General features: G+C 33.7%; 2 protein-coding genes across 5 annotated transcripts; one reads left to right on the top strand and one right to left on the bottom strand.

Annotated features, from left to right (window-relative positions):
• Nucleotides 1-2,137: 2,137 nt before the first annotated feature.
• LOC102621734 (MYB-like transcription factor ODO1) lies at nucleotides 2,138-3,256 on the top strand. Its single transcript, XM_006490024.4, has 2 exons — nucleotides 2,138-2,517; nucleotides 2,638-3,256. The coding sequence occupies exons 1-2, from the start codon at nucleotides 2,255-2,257 to the stop codon at nucleotides 3,158-3,160; spliced, it is 786 nt and encodes a 261-aa protein (XP_006490087.2). The 5' UTR covers nucleotides 2,138-2,254; the 3' UTR covers nucleotides 3,161-3,256.
• Nucleotides 3,257-8,168: 4,912 nt separating this feature from the next.
• LOC102621160 (probable serine/threonine protein kinase IRE) lies at nucleotides 8,169-16,708 on the bottom strand. 4 transcript variants are annotated; one of them, XM_006490022.4, is made up of 17 exons: nucleotides 15,950-16,706; nucleotides 15,689-15,756; nucleotides 15,413-15,589; nucleotides 13,883-15,220; nucleotides 13,549-13,721; nucleotides 13,054-13,303; nucleotides 11,979-12,071; nucleotides 11,755-11,895; nucleotides 11,557-11,649; nucleotides 10,645-10,846; nucleotides 10,459-10,544; nucleotides 10,167-10,255; nucleotides 9,857-9,908; nucleotides 9,720-9,776; nucleotides 9,476-9,634; nucleotides 9,131-9,211; nucleotides 8,169-8,586 (listed from the first exon to the last, which is right to left on the bottom strand). In XM_006490022.4, exons 1-17 carry the CDS (start codon nucleotides 16,356-16,358, stop codon nucleotides 8,497-8,499), a joined length of 3,558 nt encoding a protein of 1,185 aa, XP_006490085.2. In that variant the 5' UTR covers nucleotides 16,359-16,706; the 3' UTR covers nucleotides 8,169-8,496. The 4 variants fall into 4 exon arrangements, 3 of the variants coding, with proteins under 3 accessions (XP_006490085.2, XP_052289814.1, XP_006490086.2); XM_052433854.1 differs by having other exon boundaries at nucleotides 15,413-15,584; nucleotides 15,950-16,030; XM_006490023.4 differs by having other exon boundaries at nucleotides 15,413-15,584; nucleotides 15,689-16,092.
• Between the last annotated feature and the right edge of the window lie 61 nt (nucleotides 16,709-16,769).

Genomic DNA, 16,769 nt, shown 5'->3' with positions numbered 1-16,769 from the left:
TAGTATTTTTTTTAAAATTATTTTTTAATGAATAGCCACTTTTCCATGTGAGACTTTAATGACAATTGCATTACTCCAATATTACATCACTAATTTAATGTTTGACACAATTAATGTCGAATAGCCGGATGATTTTTCAAGCTGCTGCAGGAGGAGATTGACTGTTACAGCATTACTGGTTACTACTTACTAGTCAAAAAAACCAAACTGTTGATAAAGGGTGACCGAAACGTTCGGGTATCTCTATTTTATTGTGTATGTTATTTGTTAATGGAAATGTCCGTATAAAATATCAGGTCCTATTCATTAGGATCTTGATACGGTATATCATCGTGTACTATACATCAATTCTATAGTTACTACTAATAATATACGTGTAATTTTTGTTGGTTATATTTTTGTGCACCGATAGTAATTATGTGGGTCTATCCAAAAAAAAAAATTTGTGTGGGTTTGATATAGTACATGATAATGTACGATAACAATTTCTTATTCAATACTCTTAGTTCGTTAGTGCGTGGTATTAGTTTAACATATCATATTATTTTTGTCTATGGTGTGGTGTCTATGCAAATCACTCTTATTGATACTCTATCTTAGTTGGTGGATGAAAGAAAATTTGTTCTGTTTTTATTTTAAGAAAAAAATAATGATAATATTCTAAGAATAATTAAAAATATATAAACCACCTTAAAATTGCGAGCTAATATGTTATTAATTAACATGAGAAGATCGGATAGAGGAGGACTTGTTCAGGGCGCTGGTGGATCATATCATGTTGAGATAGTACCATCCACTATCGTGGACTAATCAGTCAGTATGTTTGATAAGTTTTGTCAGCTCAGTGGACCAATAATTTTATTCGGTTTGGTGAGTTCCGTCGTAAGATTTACAAAATAAATGATATGATCATTTAAAATAAAAAATATGTAACCTCTATCAAGAGACTAATTTATCTAATGACAGGTCAAATTTTCTATTGTTATATATTTTAACATGCTAAGAGAATGTGTCCGCTCACACAATTTTTTTCCTAGGTCCTCTTTAATGGATGAGACCATTGATCATATTTTTATTTATTGCTAAACGCACTGTGCACACAGTAAGTAGTGGTGCTGATGAAACAGCTGATGCAATGCTTAAGTAAGTGTGAAATAAATATATAAATACTAACAAGGAAATGTGCAAATTGAAATGTGTCTCGCTGGAAGTACGTGATTGGCCGGCTCATGCTTGCACTATCACAATCATGGACCCCACTTCAGTAGAGCCTAGCACCTTGGAACATCATCAATTTTGGTCCCCGGCTGCTATCGTAAACTGGTGGTGGGTCCTGCGTTTCTCTTTCGTATGATTGCCACACCAATGGAGCGTTTGAATCACACGCGCAATATTGAATTTACTCTTTTCATTTGTTTTTTTAACCAGCTACATATTCTTGTCATGATCACATTCCAATTTGCGTGAGCTCTGAAAATTAGCCATTTAAACGGATGGCTTGGTAACATGTTTCATGCAATTACTTCATATACTCTTAATGTGTTTTGTGAAAATCACTTCAAATTTCCACATTATTATTTAATCTTATTTATTTCCACTCTTCAAACTAAATTTACATGACTTTCACATAGAAAATGTAAATTTATTTTCTTTTTTTAACATAAATTTGTATTTCGACCTCATCATATTTTCATAAGAGATCATAAAATAGTCATGTTAATCAATATAACATTTTACTTGGAGTATAAATGATTCACACAATAACAAGTAATTTTTATGAAATTTTTCAATTATGAACTTCGAACGTTTTTTAAATGCAGACATCTAACTCTTCGTATGCAAAAATACAAAATTTATTATTTATCAATCAATAATACCTTCAAACTCATTTATTTTTTTTCAGTAACCTTTTACATTCAAAATTAGACTTCTGTATTTAAAAAGGTATACATATATATGTATTGTGGTTGGTTCTTAAACTTTAATAATGTTTGATTAAATTAAAGTGTGCAATAAAATACCACGTATAATAAAGTTTCATGCCAAAGAGGATCAAGTGTTAGCCACGCACACAAGTCAAGCGTGACATAATATATAGTAACATCTCCAAAATTAACATTTGATTTTCCCCAAAGAAAGGGAAATCAAACTAGTATATAAAGGTGGGTGAGTGGGAGTTTTGTTCTTGGCTTTATTATTGGTGAATGGTGAGTGATTAATTTCACTTCTGCTTATTACATCCATACAATCAGTCATGGGGAGGCAACCTTGTTGCGACAAACTTGGTGTCAAGAAAGGCCCTTGGACAGCTGATGAGGACAAGAAATTGGTCACTTTCATTCTCACCCACGGCCATTGTTGCTGGCGTGCCGTGCCGAAGCTCGCCGGACTCCGTCGATGCGGCAAGAGCTGCCGTCTCCGGTGGACTAACTACCTCCGGCCTGACTTGAAAAGGGGTCTCCTTAATGAAGCTGAAGAGCAACTTGTTATTGATCTCCACGCCCGCCTTGGCAATAGGTCTATATAAATTAATTATTAATTATACCATAATGCCTTATAGCTATAGTGATATGTACTAAAGTTTATTATTTGCTTTATTATTATCAACACAATGTTGAATGGTCTCGCTTTCTTTAGGTGGTCAAAAATTGCAGCAAGATTGCCGGGAAGAACAGATAATGAAATCAAGAATCATTGGAATACACACATCAAGAAAAAGCTTATTAAGATGGGAATTGATCCCGTGACGCACGAGCCTCTACAACAACAAGCCAACATTACAGAAGATCAGGCACCTATTAATTCTCATGACGATCATCAGCAGGCTGCTAGCAACTTTGATATTGCTAATGTTGGTGAGCAGCAGGAGAAACCAAGAATCTGCAGTGAGCAAAATTACTCGACAGATCATGAATCCAAGAACAGACCTACTACTAGTGATGATGATCTGATGAGCTACATGTGGTCATCCGACACATTTGATCTTGCTGACACATTTACATCATGGAATTTCCCTACAGCTTCGTCATCAGAGGGAAATCCATCATCACCATGGTTGATGGATTATCATCAGGGTTTTGGTGATGATGGGGAACTAGGGTTTGGTCGTTTTAGTGAAGGTGACATTAATACAGTGCTGGACATGGCAGACAAGCTATGACAAGAAAGGTGCACGCTCTTAATGGAGTAACACTATATTATGCAACCACGTGTAAAAAAAAAAACAAAGGATAAAGCACAATTTGGCTTTTACATATTTTCTAGTCTTGATTACAATTCTATTTACTTTCTTTTTGGATCCTTTTAAGGAGGAGAACGAAAAGGGTCAATAATATGCTTAGGAAATAAAGATTTCTTTCGCAAATCAACTTCTTTTTCCCCCTCTGCAAAGGAAATTCTCACGTCATCGTAAAAGCTAATAAGCATAGGCTAGTAAGTTGTCACTGTCAATATTGTGCCAAACGCAATGAGAGAAATCTTGGGATTTCAATCTTTTTTATTGCTAACAAAGGCTACACCACAATCTTAAAAGAAAAGTCATCCAATCTACGAGAGCTGTGTGATTGAAACTTGCCTCTAATTTATTTGAAACCTTTTGGAAAGTGAAGAAATTAATGACAGTAACTGAGGAAATTTGTTCAGATTATTATTAGAATATGTGATTGTGGTACAATCTTTTCTTTCTTTCAACCAATGGCCAAAAAGTACCGCATTGGCAAAGCGATCTAAATGTTTGGCGTGAATGTTTGGAAACAAAGTGATCTTAAACTTCAGCTATTTCTTTGAACAATAAAAGTTCATGACTTAACTCATATATTCAAAAATTAGCTCAATAATTGATCAATCTAAATATATATATATATATATATATATATATATATATATATATATATTAATAATTTAAAAATTAAGTACTAGGATGGTTACCACTTATTATAGTAGCTTTTCGAGGTAATGACAAGGATATTTCAGTTTATTTTTAAGAATTTAAGGACCACTTAGATGATGCCTAACCGTAGGTGACTGAAAAAAACTTTATATATCCAACTTTTTTGTAAGATGTGTAATTTAGAAGGTAAAAAAAAAAAAAATTCCATTTTACATTGTAAAAGGAAAATAATATCAATATGAGAAAGTGGTATCAAGTTTCAAAAAAAATACGGTAATATGTCAATTTAAAAATTAAAAATTTGATAAACATTAGTATATCATGATATTACTTGTGATGTGATCAGAGTATGAGAGGTTGGAAAATATACGTAAGACATATAGAAGTTTATTCCGTAATTGTATTTACCATAAATAATTATAACCGTTTTAGAAGATTTAAGTTGACAGTTTGGAAGTTAAAATATGCAAAAACTTAACAATTGTATACATAAATGATAATAACAAGTGTGACAGTATCAAAATGTTCAAGAAACTTATGTTGTCAGTATATATACCAATATTTAAAACTGAACCAAAAAAAAAAAAAAAAAATCTTCAACATCCTAAAGAAGCAACATGGACATATGAACTACTGATAAACATCAATATAACATATATATCACTGTCAGTATCAATATCTCGATTTAGAAAATACAAAAATAATGTTATATCTTCATGAAGACTAAAATATTTTGTTTTAAGGGTCATAATTGCTATCCATGCAATTTGATCAAATCTTGTCATTGGCTCGATCACTAATTTTTTTTCTACTAAAAATCTTTATCGTATCTATGTTTTTAAAGAGATCAATTTTCAAGAAGTTAGGTCAAATGATTGATGGTTAAGACTCTCATTTCTTAGTTAAAAAAAAAAAAAAAGACGCGACATAACAACTAGTATTTATCAAATTAGCTACCTGTCTTTATAAAATTATAAAGAAGAAGACTCACCAAAGCCTTTTACTGTGTCAACATCAACCTTTGAAGATGCTGCGGTACAAGGTATTTGGCGATGACAATGCCCACAATAATTCCATCAGGGTTTTAATCTTAGTTTCAAGAAAACACAAAATCAATCAACAACCAGATATATTATATCATGGAATAAAAAAAAAAAAATCTCTTTACTAAACAAATTTGTTGGCTCTATATATAGTTGCTGATAATGAGATTATTACATTATTGAAGGCCTTTACAGCTAATAAGCAACATGAAGTCATCTTAATTAATCACATCATATACAGATCAATCTTTGATTAAGTCCACCAAGAAGGGATTTAATTAACAAACAAATTAATCAAGCTTATTTCCTTGTAACAATGGACGAATTTTGTATTAATTTGGCAAAAGGGATATTTATCACGATCGATCATTTATATCAATATTAACATAATTGAAACTCAAACTGAGAGTCCAATGATGAGAAGTAAACCTAACTTGGAAAATATTTCAAAGATTCTTGCGCTTGAAACAGACAAATTAATATCTCGAGTTGTCTCATTTAGAGAAGCTATGATATTTTTTCTTCGATAATATAGTAAAATTTCTGTGTAATAATACTCTATATATGAATAATTTTTATTTAGTCATAAAACACCATGGTCTCAATAATTTGGACCAGTTGTAAATAATAATAAGTTTTATATTATAATATGTTATAATTTTTTTAAATTTCCTTTGAAGGAACCTCCAAACCTACCTCCACATAGTAATAATTATCTATATATTACAAAATTATATGCTAATTCTTTTAAATCATATATATCTCTATTATCAATGTCTATACATTGGATTTGACATGCTTGATTAATTAATTATTAATGCAGCACATATTTTACCTCTATATCACTTGTATGAAGGATAATTAAGTCAAAACAATATTTTTTATAACTACATCTCTATTAAGTTATAACATTCTCAAAGTAATAAAATTAGTTTGGTCTCAACATTATGATTATAAGAGGTTTTACTGTATATAAGGTAAATATTCATTGACCACCTAATGTTTTGCACTTTATCAAAAATGTACCAAAACTATTTTCTTTTGCAGCTATTCACTTGAAGTTTTGCAAAGTGCATCACTTTTTCACTTTTCCATTAACACCATAAGAGGGGTTAACAAAATATTGATCAAATAACTATTTTGCCCCTGATCATAAAAATTATATTTAATCCAAGCTAAATGAACAAAAAAATATATTTTATTTTGTAGTTGTTGGGACCAATAATAACCACAAAATTAACTATATAAACTCAACAAATCTACTAATGTAAGGATATAAAATCATTAAAATAAGCATCCTAGTTAATTTATAGCTCATGATAAAAAAAAAAAAAAGGCCTCATATCATCCATCTTGAATAACATGTTTTGGACAACAATGACAAATCTTCAGCAATAATAAATAACTAATAGAAACAATTATAGGTATAAAAAATATTTCAAAATAATCCTAAAATCAGTTTTGGGAAACGTTGAACGTTATAGTTTGTTCCCATAAAAAAGGTAAAAATATAAAACCAGTTATTAGGAACTCAAAGTTCACAATTTGTTACCATTAATCCAAAACAACAACACATTCTGAAAATATCTAGAATAACAATCAATAAATAATCTTTTTATTTCGGGAGTGAAATAGCATTTTTTTAAGATTCTATTTAATCCTCTAATGGTATTATTAGAAAAGCAGAAAAATGATATATTTTATAAACTTATCGGGTGAAAAACTTCTATAGAGAAAAAAATTGGTGTATTTTTGACAGATTGTGAAATATTAGGTTGTCACGGGATATTCGGCAACATATATAAAGTTGAGGTCCCAAAAATGGCATTCACTTTATTTATATCTTTATAATAGTAAAAGTATTTTAATTATGAAATTTAGTAATTAGTATTCATAAAGCCCATACAATTGAATACTATCAAAAGCCAAGCCTTTTTATTTAGTTGATTAAATAAACAAAAAGATTGTACCCTAATGACTTGATCTTGATGATGATACATGAACGATCATTACGTCATAAATAAAATAGGACAAATAGATGACTTATTGTTATTGTTTTAACTTATTATCATTACCTTAAGGTTATTCATACACTTCAGGAAATTTTTGCTGGTTCAGTTGAAAAAGATTACAGGCCCCCTATCATTATTCTCTAACTTTGATGCTGATAACGTATCATAAAATTGGCTGCTAGTGCCCATGATTTTCAAATGTGTACAAAAGTGGGTACAAAAGTGGGCGAAGTGGAATGCCGACTCACTGTGATAATTCGCTTTGGGATGTCAATTGGGTCGTTGTTTCTTAAACAAAGTAATGGTTTATCATTGCAACAAAGAAGAAGTTGATTCTTAAAAGTTTTGCAGTTCATTTTTATTGGCCACCAATAAGTTCAAAGGAGGCTAATCTGTGGTGTACTCTACCTACCTGCCATCGTCATTCATCATATTATATTTGTTAAAGTGCATTGCAAGAAATAATGATTTGTTTAGATTATTGGCTATGAAAATGGCCTATTGTATGGCTGGGAATTTTTTTTCATTTTTTTTATATATATTATGCCTAGATTAAACTTAGATATCATTTAGATATAATGGCTCAAAATAGGTTAGATATGTTTCTATTATTTAAAAGAAAACTTACAAATTATAATAATTCACAATTAGATATTGCTCGCTTTGGGCACAGCTTATCACCATTTCATTTTTGAACGTTCTAACCCAAAACCCGTATACTGAATTAAGGGAACTAAAGTTATAAACTAGTAAAGAAATTCTCCTGCTAGTGATGTAGAGTAGAAAAACTCTCTCTAATGATGTAGATTATAACGCTTACAACATCACACTATCAAACACAGCCTACGTATATACATCTAATTGACCAGGCATTGGCGGGCTTCCATTTTATTTATCATCTATCTATATTATACATATCCCACAAACTTTGGAAATAATCAAGAAACCAAATTGCACTGTTTTCTCCGAATTGGAGTCGAAGAAGAATCGTGGAAATTGGTTAAAACCATGTTTGACGAACCAATGGCACCAGTAACAGTCCCTTCGGAAATTATTCGCGTTTGTTAAGAGAACAAAGGGAGCTTTTAAAAACTGCATACTTATAAGCACAGATTATATTATAAGCCAACTCAAATCTGGCAAAAGGTTATTTCAAAGAAAGGCCAATATGAAAAAATTTAGACATATGAAGGTAAAAGACTACTAACATAGCCTACAATGATATGGACTCAAAATTTCATCTATTAGAAAGAATATGCAAATATATACATGGAAGAAAAGCGCTCAAAAGATGTAAGGAATAAGATGAAAATCAAAAAAATAAAATAAAAAACTGCCACTTTTATATGGATGATCAAATGACGCAGATAAGACCACTACAACTATGGTTAAGCAGGTTCAGGAAGATGATCCTGCAACCAGATTTACCTATATTTCTTCAATCTATATAGGAATCTGATCGTGATGCAGGTAGAATTAACCAGGAAGCTATACGAATAGAAGTGTCATAAGTTGAACTATATATGTGTGCTAAAGTAACCATATAAATTTGTCATGGAACAGATGATTTGGAGGCCTCTGCCGATTCCTTGGCACTCTTCACCACCAGATCATAATTGATAGAAGCCAGTTGAGACAGGTTCTGAGAAAACAAGAAGAAATTTCAAAATTTCTATTGCAGTTCACAAACTGATGAGCAAATATTTGATGCTCATCAACATCTTCATTTAAAAACTTCTGATTAGGATAAAATTTTGGTCCTCAAGAGTTTGCTTTTAGTTTTAGTAGTCTTTCAAATTGAAATAGACTTAATTTTGTTGGTAAAATTCTGAAATTGGTTCTATTTGGTTCAGAGATTTAGGCAAAAGCCAAATTTATTCAATTCAACCTTGAAGAATTTAATTTAGGATTCAAAGAGTTTCCAAGTATACGTTTTTTATGGTGATAATAGGATTAGATAACAGCATATCACGAGATGAGTGTAATGCGCAGCAACCCAAAGCAGCTCTAAAAAAAATATGAGGTACTTGGGAAACAATTTCCAAATAAATTTTTATTAAGCTAGTTTTTATGAAGCTATGTAAAATGCAAGAAATTAATTCATTTTCAAGTACTTAATTCATTTTTAACTAATATTTAAGAGTTTTCTAACGGCATTGGAAGAATCTAGGAGTAGTAGGTTTTACCTTAAATGAGAAATTACTAAACGAGTACTGCACAGCAAGAGCAGGGGCACTAAATTCTGCCAAGCTACCACACTCATCAGCCTGCTTCACAGGAAAAAAATAAAAAAAAATGGTCAGGAAAATGAAATATTGATCCCATAGCAGTAAGCCTCCTCAAATTCATGCTCATAAACTTTGATTTAAGTTCTTTCACACGTGCTTCCAAATGTATTCAAATTGGCATTCTCTAAATTAGATTAATCAGATTAAAGCTGTCATCAAAAGATACTTCCATCATAATCTGATTCACTGAGAGGCTTTTGTGCTTAGAGATTGATAGATAAACAAATGAAAACATGTGTGCACCTCTTCGTCCAGAGTGTTACTAAACGAACCACTGCTGCATGTGTCAGTCAAGTCGTCAAAGTCACTACCTCCCTGAACATTTTCATCTTCTGGATTCCATACATAACGGCTCACAAAGTAACTTGTGTCCAGTGATTCTGCAGCTGGTATAAACATAGCCTGCAGCCAATAAGAGAAGCTACTCGATATTGCAATTAGGTCAATTACAGTGTAAACAAAGTTAATAAGCTTGTAATAAGAGGACCTTTTGTCTTGCAAGTGTGTCCCAGTTTATATTTTTGAAAAAAGGATGTTGCTTCACCTGCCAGAAAATTCTGCTTAGTCCTTTAAGTCATAATACAATTTTAAGTCTTTGCTAGTACCTAAATCTCAACACTTTACCTCTCTGGCGCCAGTGGCTCCCAGTCTTTGAACTGGATTTTCAGTTAATAATCTGAGATAAAATGAAATATTGATTGTTAGTGAATATGAAGGTAAGCCAGCTCTCAGTTGTTGATTGATAGGGGGGCCTTTATTATGAAAATAACCAGCAGGTTATGCCAGTAATAATTCTTACATCAGTTGCCATCAAACATAAAATAGTTCTCTTTCTAATATGGATATATAAAACTTTGCATGCAGTGACATGATTAAAAATGGCTCTGCAATTTCAACAGACAGATATTGCATGAATCTCTTTTATAAATCTTACTTGTCAATTAAATCGCAAGCCTCAACGCTCATCTCCTCTGGTATGTTTGGCCAGGGTATATCTCTATTCATAATATTATCAAAAATTTGCTGCAGACAACAGAACATTGGTCAATGATGGCAGGATGTTACCCAATAAACATCAAAAAGTATAAAATTGAAAAGTCAACATTATCAGTCGAAATATCAGTAAGAATATTCACTTAGAATATGTTAATGATTGTTCAACCAAAAGAAAGGAATTAGCATCTGAAGTCATTTAGCTTAGGGACAGTGACAGTTTGATTGCCCACCTGAGGAGTTTTGGCATTGAATGGAGGAATGCCTATGAGCAGCTCAAAAAGAATAATACCCACGGACCACCAATCGGCAGTTGCTCCTGCAAAAAGAACAGTGTGGAACATCAATCAGTCTATTAAAGAAAGAAATCCACATTACTTATTTACATATACTACCCTATTAGCATATAGTTTGCTAACCATGTCCCATTCCAAGAAGTATCTCAGGTGCCAAATAATCTGGAGTGCCAGCAACAGAATGCTTTTGGCGCTGTTCTCTAGTCAATGGAGGTTGATCTTTTAGTTCATCATTTACAAGAAACCCACCACTGCCAAGTGAAGGAGCTGATAAGTCATCTGTGCTGTGTATAAGACCAACCTTAGAGAGCCCAAAATCTGTCAACTGTAATATTAGGAAGTGAGAGCTGGCCAGTAATGTTATCACAGCAGTACAGGAGAATAAAACAGTTCCCCAAGATCGCAAATAGTGGAAAGACAAAAAGAAAAAATAACAGTTATTACATAATCTTACTACTAATTGGACAAGATCGACTCAGGTCCCAGACACAAAAAGTTGAATTTATTACATTATGAATAGTTTTTGTGCTGACCATTCCTGTAACCTGAATGTTTGACTGTTCACTGTCACCAAACATAGATGCAATTGTTGGATGCATAGAAGCGAGAACATAAAAATGCCTAGTGCTAGAAACATATCAATGCAGTATTCCAATCTTAGCAGTAAGTTTATACAATAAAGCTTTCTTTGAAAATGATGATCCAGCTACACGGATTTGACATACTTCCCAAGTAGGCAACAAAATTTTCAGTTCAAAACATAGTCAATGAGGAAATTAACCAGTAAATAAATATGCTATAAAAAATGAGAAATTCCCCCTACTTATGTCAGAAATTAATCGCCCTAAACTGGTAATTGAAAGTGAGAGACACTTTCTCTTATTTGCTTTACTTTTAGCATGATTCAGCTTACTGGCATAAAATTACCTAACAAATACAAACAGAAAGTGCTTCATATAGAAGCCAATCTACTTTTACAATTCTGAAAATATCATTTGACAAGTAAACAATGAGATAAAATTACAAAATATTGACCTTGATGTGACCATCTTGACCAATCAACAAGTTGTCTGGTTTCAGATCTCTATGAATGACATTCAAAGAGTGCAAATACTCCAAAGCAAGGACCTGAGAAATAGTAGACAAACTATTTGTACCATTGTGAGAATTTTTTATCAAGTTAGCACAAACAGATAAATCCTCGAAGAATCATAAATGTGAATGCGTCCTTACAAGTTCTGCAATATAGACACGGGCCATATCTTCATCTAAGCAACCTAGATTTCTCAGTAAAGAATAGAGGTCTCCACCATTTAGATATTCCATCACCAGATAAAGATTTTCTCTGCATGTGAACGAGTAGAAAAATCGGACCTGTTCATCATGAAGTCGTGTTGAGACATCAGAAATGTGAGATCTGCATCTTAAAATGATTTTACATTCTGAGATCTACTTACCACAAAAGGATTTCGAACTGATATGAGGATATTACGCTCAGCCAAAATACTTTCAACTGCGTTTTTACGAATCATGTCAGCCTTCTTTAAAACCTGTAGAAATGTTTTTATCAAGTTAGTTACTGCAAAGATCATCTCAGTTAGACAAGCATTCATGCATAACCGGGCACTTACAACCAGTGTTATTACACTGTTGTTAAGATAATCAGACAATAGATAAATCAATTCAACTGATCAGACACATAAATGTTATCCTTTGAACAAAAGATAGGCAAGTAACTACTCATAAGATCAGTTATGCTTTGCACCTTAATTACAAACTTCATATAGTTTTAACTCACAGCTAATATATGTCGTTGTTGATGACATTAAAATTAAGAAATCTATTGCATTTTTTTTTTAATTTGTCCCCCCCTTCTTGAATACCAATCTTAACTTAAGCTTCCTCATAAAACAAACGGGGGAAGAGTTTTGAATGCACATTGTGTACATTTTCCCTTTCTGTTTAAACAGCAGCACCAATATCTCTTTCTCTGAGGGGTAACATCTCTCTGGCTTCCAAGATAATACTCATTAGACTTGCCTTGCCATCGAATAAACACCTTTGGTTGACATCTCTCCTTAAAGAAGAATGTTGGAAACCTATATATATTCTCTTTTTCTTGGCAATTTTAAGACATAATGGTTGTCTTCAGCTTTATTAAGAGTTAATTAAAAAACAGTTCAAATTGGAATAATAACTAATATCTATTATTGAATTTCTAATCAACAACTAGTCATGAGCTACATTTCTTTTTCAAAATCACGTATCCTCAGATAAGCCTAACAAACAATTGGTATCGTGAAAAAACAACTTAAGGTTATATTTTAAACCACATTTGCATAAACAAGAGACCATTTGATAATATGAAAATTTAACCCAAACTGAATCAACATTTCACAACTATTTGTGGTACAGAGTGTATCTAAGATCATAACTACTACAATAAAAAGGGATAAATGTATGCTCAATCACAGAAATTGTAAAAGCATAACAATTTATGCATCAATCCTATTCCTGGAGGCATATACTGACCTTTATAGCAAATAAGTCCCCGGTTGCTCTTTTTCTGGCAAGGAAAACTCGCCCAAATGCACCTTGACTGATTGGTTTTATTATTTCAAAGTCTTCTATAGATGTACGGTCTTTAGAACATGGATTGATAGGGCTGGTACGCAGACTACGAACCGTATCTTCATCCATTGAACTCTCTTCTTCAGTCATGGCATTTGATGAGTCTAACTTTTCATCTTCGATCTGCCCACAAAGATTTACATATTTCTCCCTGAAATTTCACAATATCACTTAGACAAAGTTAGAGATATTATTACTTAATGTTAACCCAATCGTTGGGGGAAAAAATAAAAATGAACTGACAACAGAAACTAAGTAAAACAGTACATCTTGTTGTTAAATATGAAGAGATTCATTGAACCAGAAAGAAATTTGACTGGTGAACATCACATTTTGTATAACAGCAAGAAACATGTTAACAGCAAGGTTTTTAGAAAAAGATTAAAATGGACTTACTGAAGTAGTTTCTCTATACGCCTTCCAAAAGTTTCCACAAAAAGAGCATCCACCTTCCTATCCTGGATGATGTATTTGAGTTCTTCTAAACGATCAAGCATATGCTCCAATGAATTGTAGTCACAGTCATTTACACTTGCAATGGATCGACTTACATCCAGTAACTTTTTTATCTGTCATTCCAGAATAGTAGTAGAATATCAAAATTATAGCAAAAAATCCCTTGAAATTGCAACAAAACCAGCCATCAGGATATCCAACAGAGGTTCTCCTGAAGAGTTAATACAGTATGATCGGAAAACAAACATGGCTTCAAGTTAATGCAATAGCATACCTGCTGAGGGTTTTGAAGCTCTGTTATTGTTCTGTGTCCATTCACCAGCAATTCAATTTGGCTTGTTCGTGGTGTTAATAATGGTGATCTTGGTGTCAAGCTTCCCGCTGATGAGGTTTTTGCAGCAATATCAGCAGCAGTAGGATTTTTGTCACAGGAAATTTCGGGCAAAACATTTAGATCTTCAATGACAAAAGCATTATCATCATCAGGAACATGATCAAGCATTTCTTCTGAGCCTTGACGAGACAAGCTATTTTGCTTTGGTGACATTAGGTTTAGATCGTCGTGTGTACTTAATGTAGACATTCCTGCAACTTCAACACTTGCCCTAGGAGATTCACCGCTTCTTGGTGTGCTTTTTGGTGACCATGAATCCAGAATTTTTTCAAGAGTTTCTGATACTCTTTCAAGACGTTCATTTACAGTTAGACCTTTCAGATCACATCTATCGGCAATTGTACATATCCGAGAGTGCCCCTCAACATGCACAACTGGTATTTCAACCTCACAAATACGGCAGATCATCGAATTTTCGCCCCAGAATCCCCAAGATTTTGTTATTCTCGAGGATGCATGATGGTACAAACCATCCAGATTGTCATTACCATCATCACTACCAATTTTGGGTTCATCTTTATTTTGAAATGCCTCTGTTTTATCCTTGGGGGGTGTATCAGCAGCAGCTTCAGAACCTTTTTTTCTCCGAGACCCAGAAGGAAGTCTCTTCCAAGAAGACATCCTATAGCTGCTTGTAGTTGAATCACCACTTTTGGCCGTGCCAACCTCCACATTCTCAGTTTCGTGTTGATCAACTTGATCTTCTTTCAAATTAAGACTTCCTAGTTCCTGTCCATGTGACTTCTTCCTCTGCTTCTCATTCATTACCTTCCCCCCAGTCAATGGACCACTAAAGTCCTGCTGCCTAATTTGCAAAATCTGTTCCGGGTAAACCCCAAGATCACTAAGTTGATGAAGACCCAGAATGTGTTCTTCTTCATAACCAGACTCTTTCTGGAACTGAACAAGCCTAGTGCATCGCGTTAGAATAAAAAGAAGGCGAGTATAAGCTTGTTTGAGAATTCCCATTGGTAGCTCTTGACGTCTATCATCTAGATTCAAAACAATACCTTCACATTTCACCCAAAATTCACTAGGTGACATCGTGGCACATTTTCGAGCGATCACCAGCAAATCCTCCAAACTCTCCTGCCATTCAGGATGAGAATCTGAACTCTTTTCAAGTATACCCACCAAATCTCCTGCTAGTACTCCTAAATCACAATTAACTTCCTCCTTCAACTTATCAAACTTTGCCCTGATTGCCACCATAATCTCCTGCGGAATAATTAACAAATATACATTGTGAACCTTATAAAAATATAATGTAATACTCGGTTACATAATTAAAACTGAATATAAATGATTTTTAACCCAATACTTACCGTGAGAACTTTTTCCTAGCATGTATTGTAAAATTACACGTTTGATTTCAATTGCATTAATAAGCTCAAGGGAAGGAAGACATACCTCCATGTGACCAAATGCGCGAGACTTCCAAACGGGAAAAGGCCGTACACCTTTGGAATTGAGCTCATGCGAGAAGCTCTTAATTTCTGGCGCTTTCTTCTTCCGCCCACTTGTTACACGCAGTATAGCCTGGAAACGAGGCGACTGCATCTCTTTGGCAAATGCTGCATGACTAACCTATTTAAAAAACATCACCATTAAATTATGAACCCCCATCACCTACATTCCTTCAACCAATTACAATTAATTAAGATTATTAAAAAAAAATCTTATTACCTCCAACTCCGGATTCAGAGGTGATGGAAATCTTAACGATTTTGATTGAGTCCATTGCCCCTTTTTGCCTATACACAACAACCATACAATCTCAAATTACGCAACCAATTTTATTTTAACAAAAAATATTTTTCCCCGATTATTTGTAATTACGTCATTATTTAATTAATTTCACGTGTTAACGAGCAGAAAAGAAATGCATTAATTCCTATTCGTTTAGAATCAAATAACAAATTAAAATAATAAAAATAAAAATACAACCTGATTCCAACGACGGCGTTTTGTTGCTGGGAGGAACAGAAAATTTAGGCTTGACGTCAGCGGCAGCAGTCTCAGTATTATTCTTCTTAGCCTCATTCGTGAAACTCGAGGGAGTGCCAGCGGCGGAAAAGAACCTGAGAGGCGAAGGAGACGACGAAACGGACTTGGTTCGGATGTGGTTCAAACCGAGAGAAGAAGCTACGAGTATGGACGATTCGTCGTCTCCTCTTGCTTGTTCCACATTACTGTCGTCATGATGACGACGTTGATTTTCCCCTTCCGAATGATCATGCTTCCCGCGCCGAATCGGGATCGGAGGAATCTTCCTTAGCTTGGTACGTGTCGTCGGAGAAGGCGTTGACGCTGGCGTCGGTGATAACGGATCTTGGTTCTCAGCAGAGCTCGACATTGATCGTCAATTCCGTTGCATTGTGAAATTGTCTCTTTAATTTTCTATATTTTTATATTTATTTAGTTTTAAAAGATAGAATTGAAAATGGAAGTCTTGAGAGGGGAGGAAAGGTGAAAGAGGTGAGAGAGAGAGAGAGAGAGAGAGAGAGAGTGTGTGTGTTTGAGGTTTTCGCGGGAATGGAGGGTTTGAGGGTGACTCGCACGACACGAAGATCAGAACGACAGAAGAAGAAAAAAAATGATAAAAGTTGTTATTTTGGTTTCGGAGAGGAGATCGTGTTTTGTGTTCATCTTATTCTTTCTGTTTTGGGAACGTGCATGCATGCCGCGAACTTGAAGCATGTGTATTATTGGATGTTAGTCAAAATGTCACCTGCGGTTATTGAAGATTTCAAGATGTAAGAGGATA

Source organism: Citrus sinensis, chromosome 9 (assembly GCF_022201045.2).
Source record: "Citrus sinensis cultivar Valencia sweet orange chromosome 9, DVS_A1.0, whole genome shotgun sequence".
NCBI classification, from domain to species: Eukaryota; Viridiplantae; Streptophyta; class Magnoliopsida; order Sapindales; family Rutaceae; genus Citrus; species Citrus sinensis.
The sequence above is the reverse complement of the archived record's forward strand: the minus strand, read 5'-3'. Positions and strand labels throughout refer to the sequence as shown.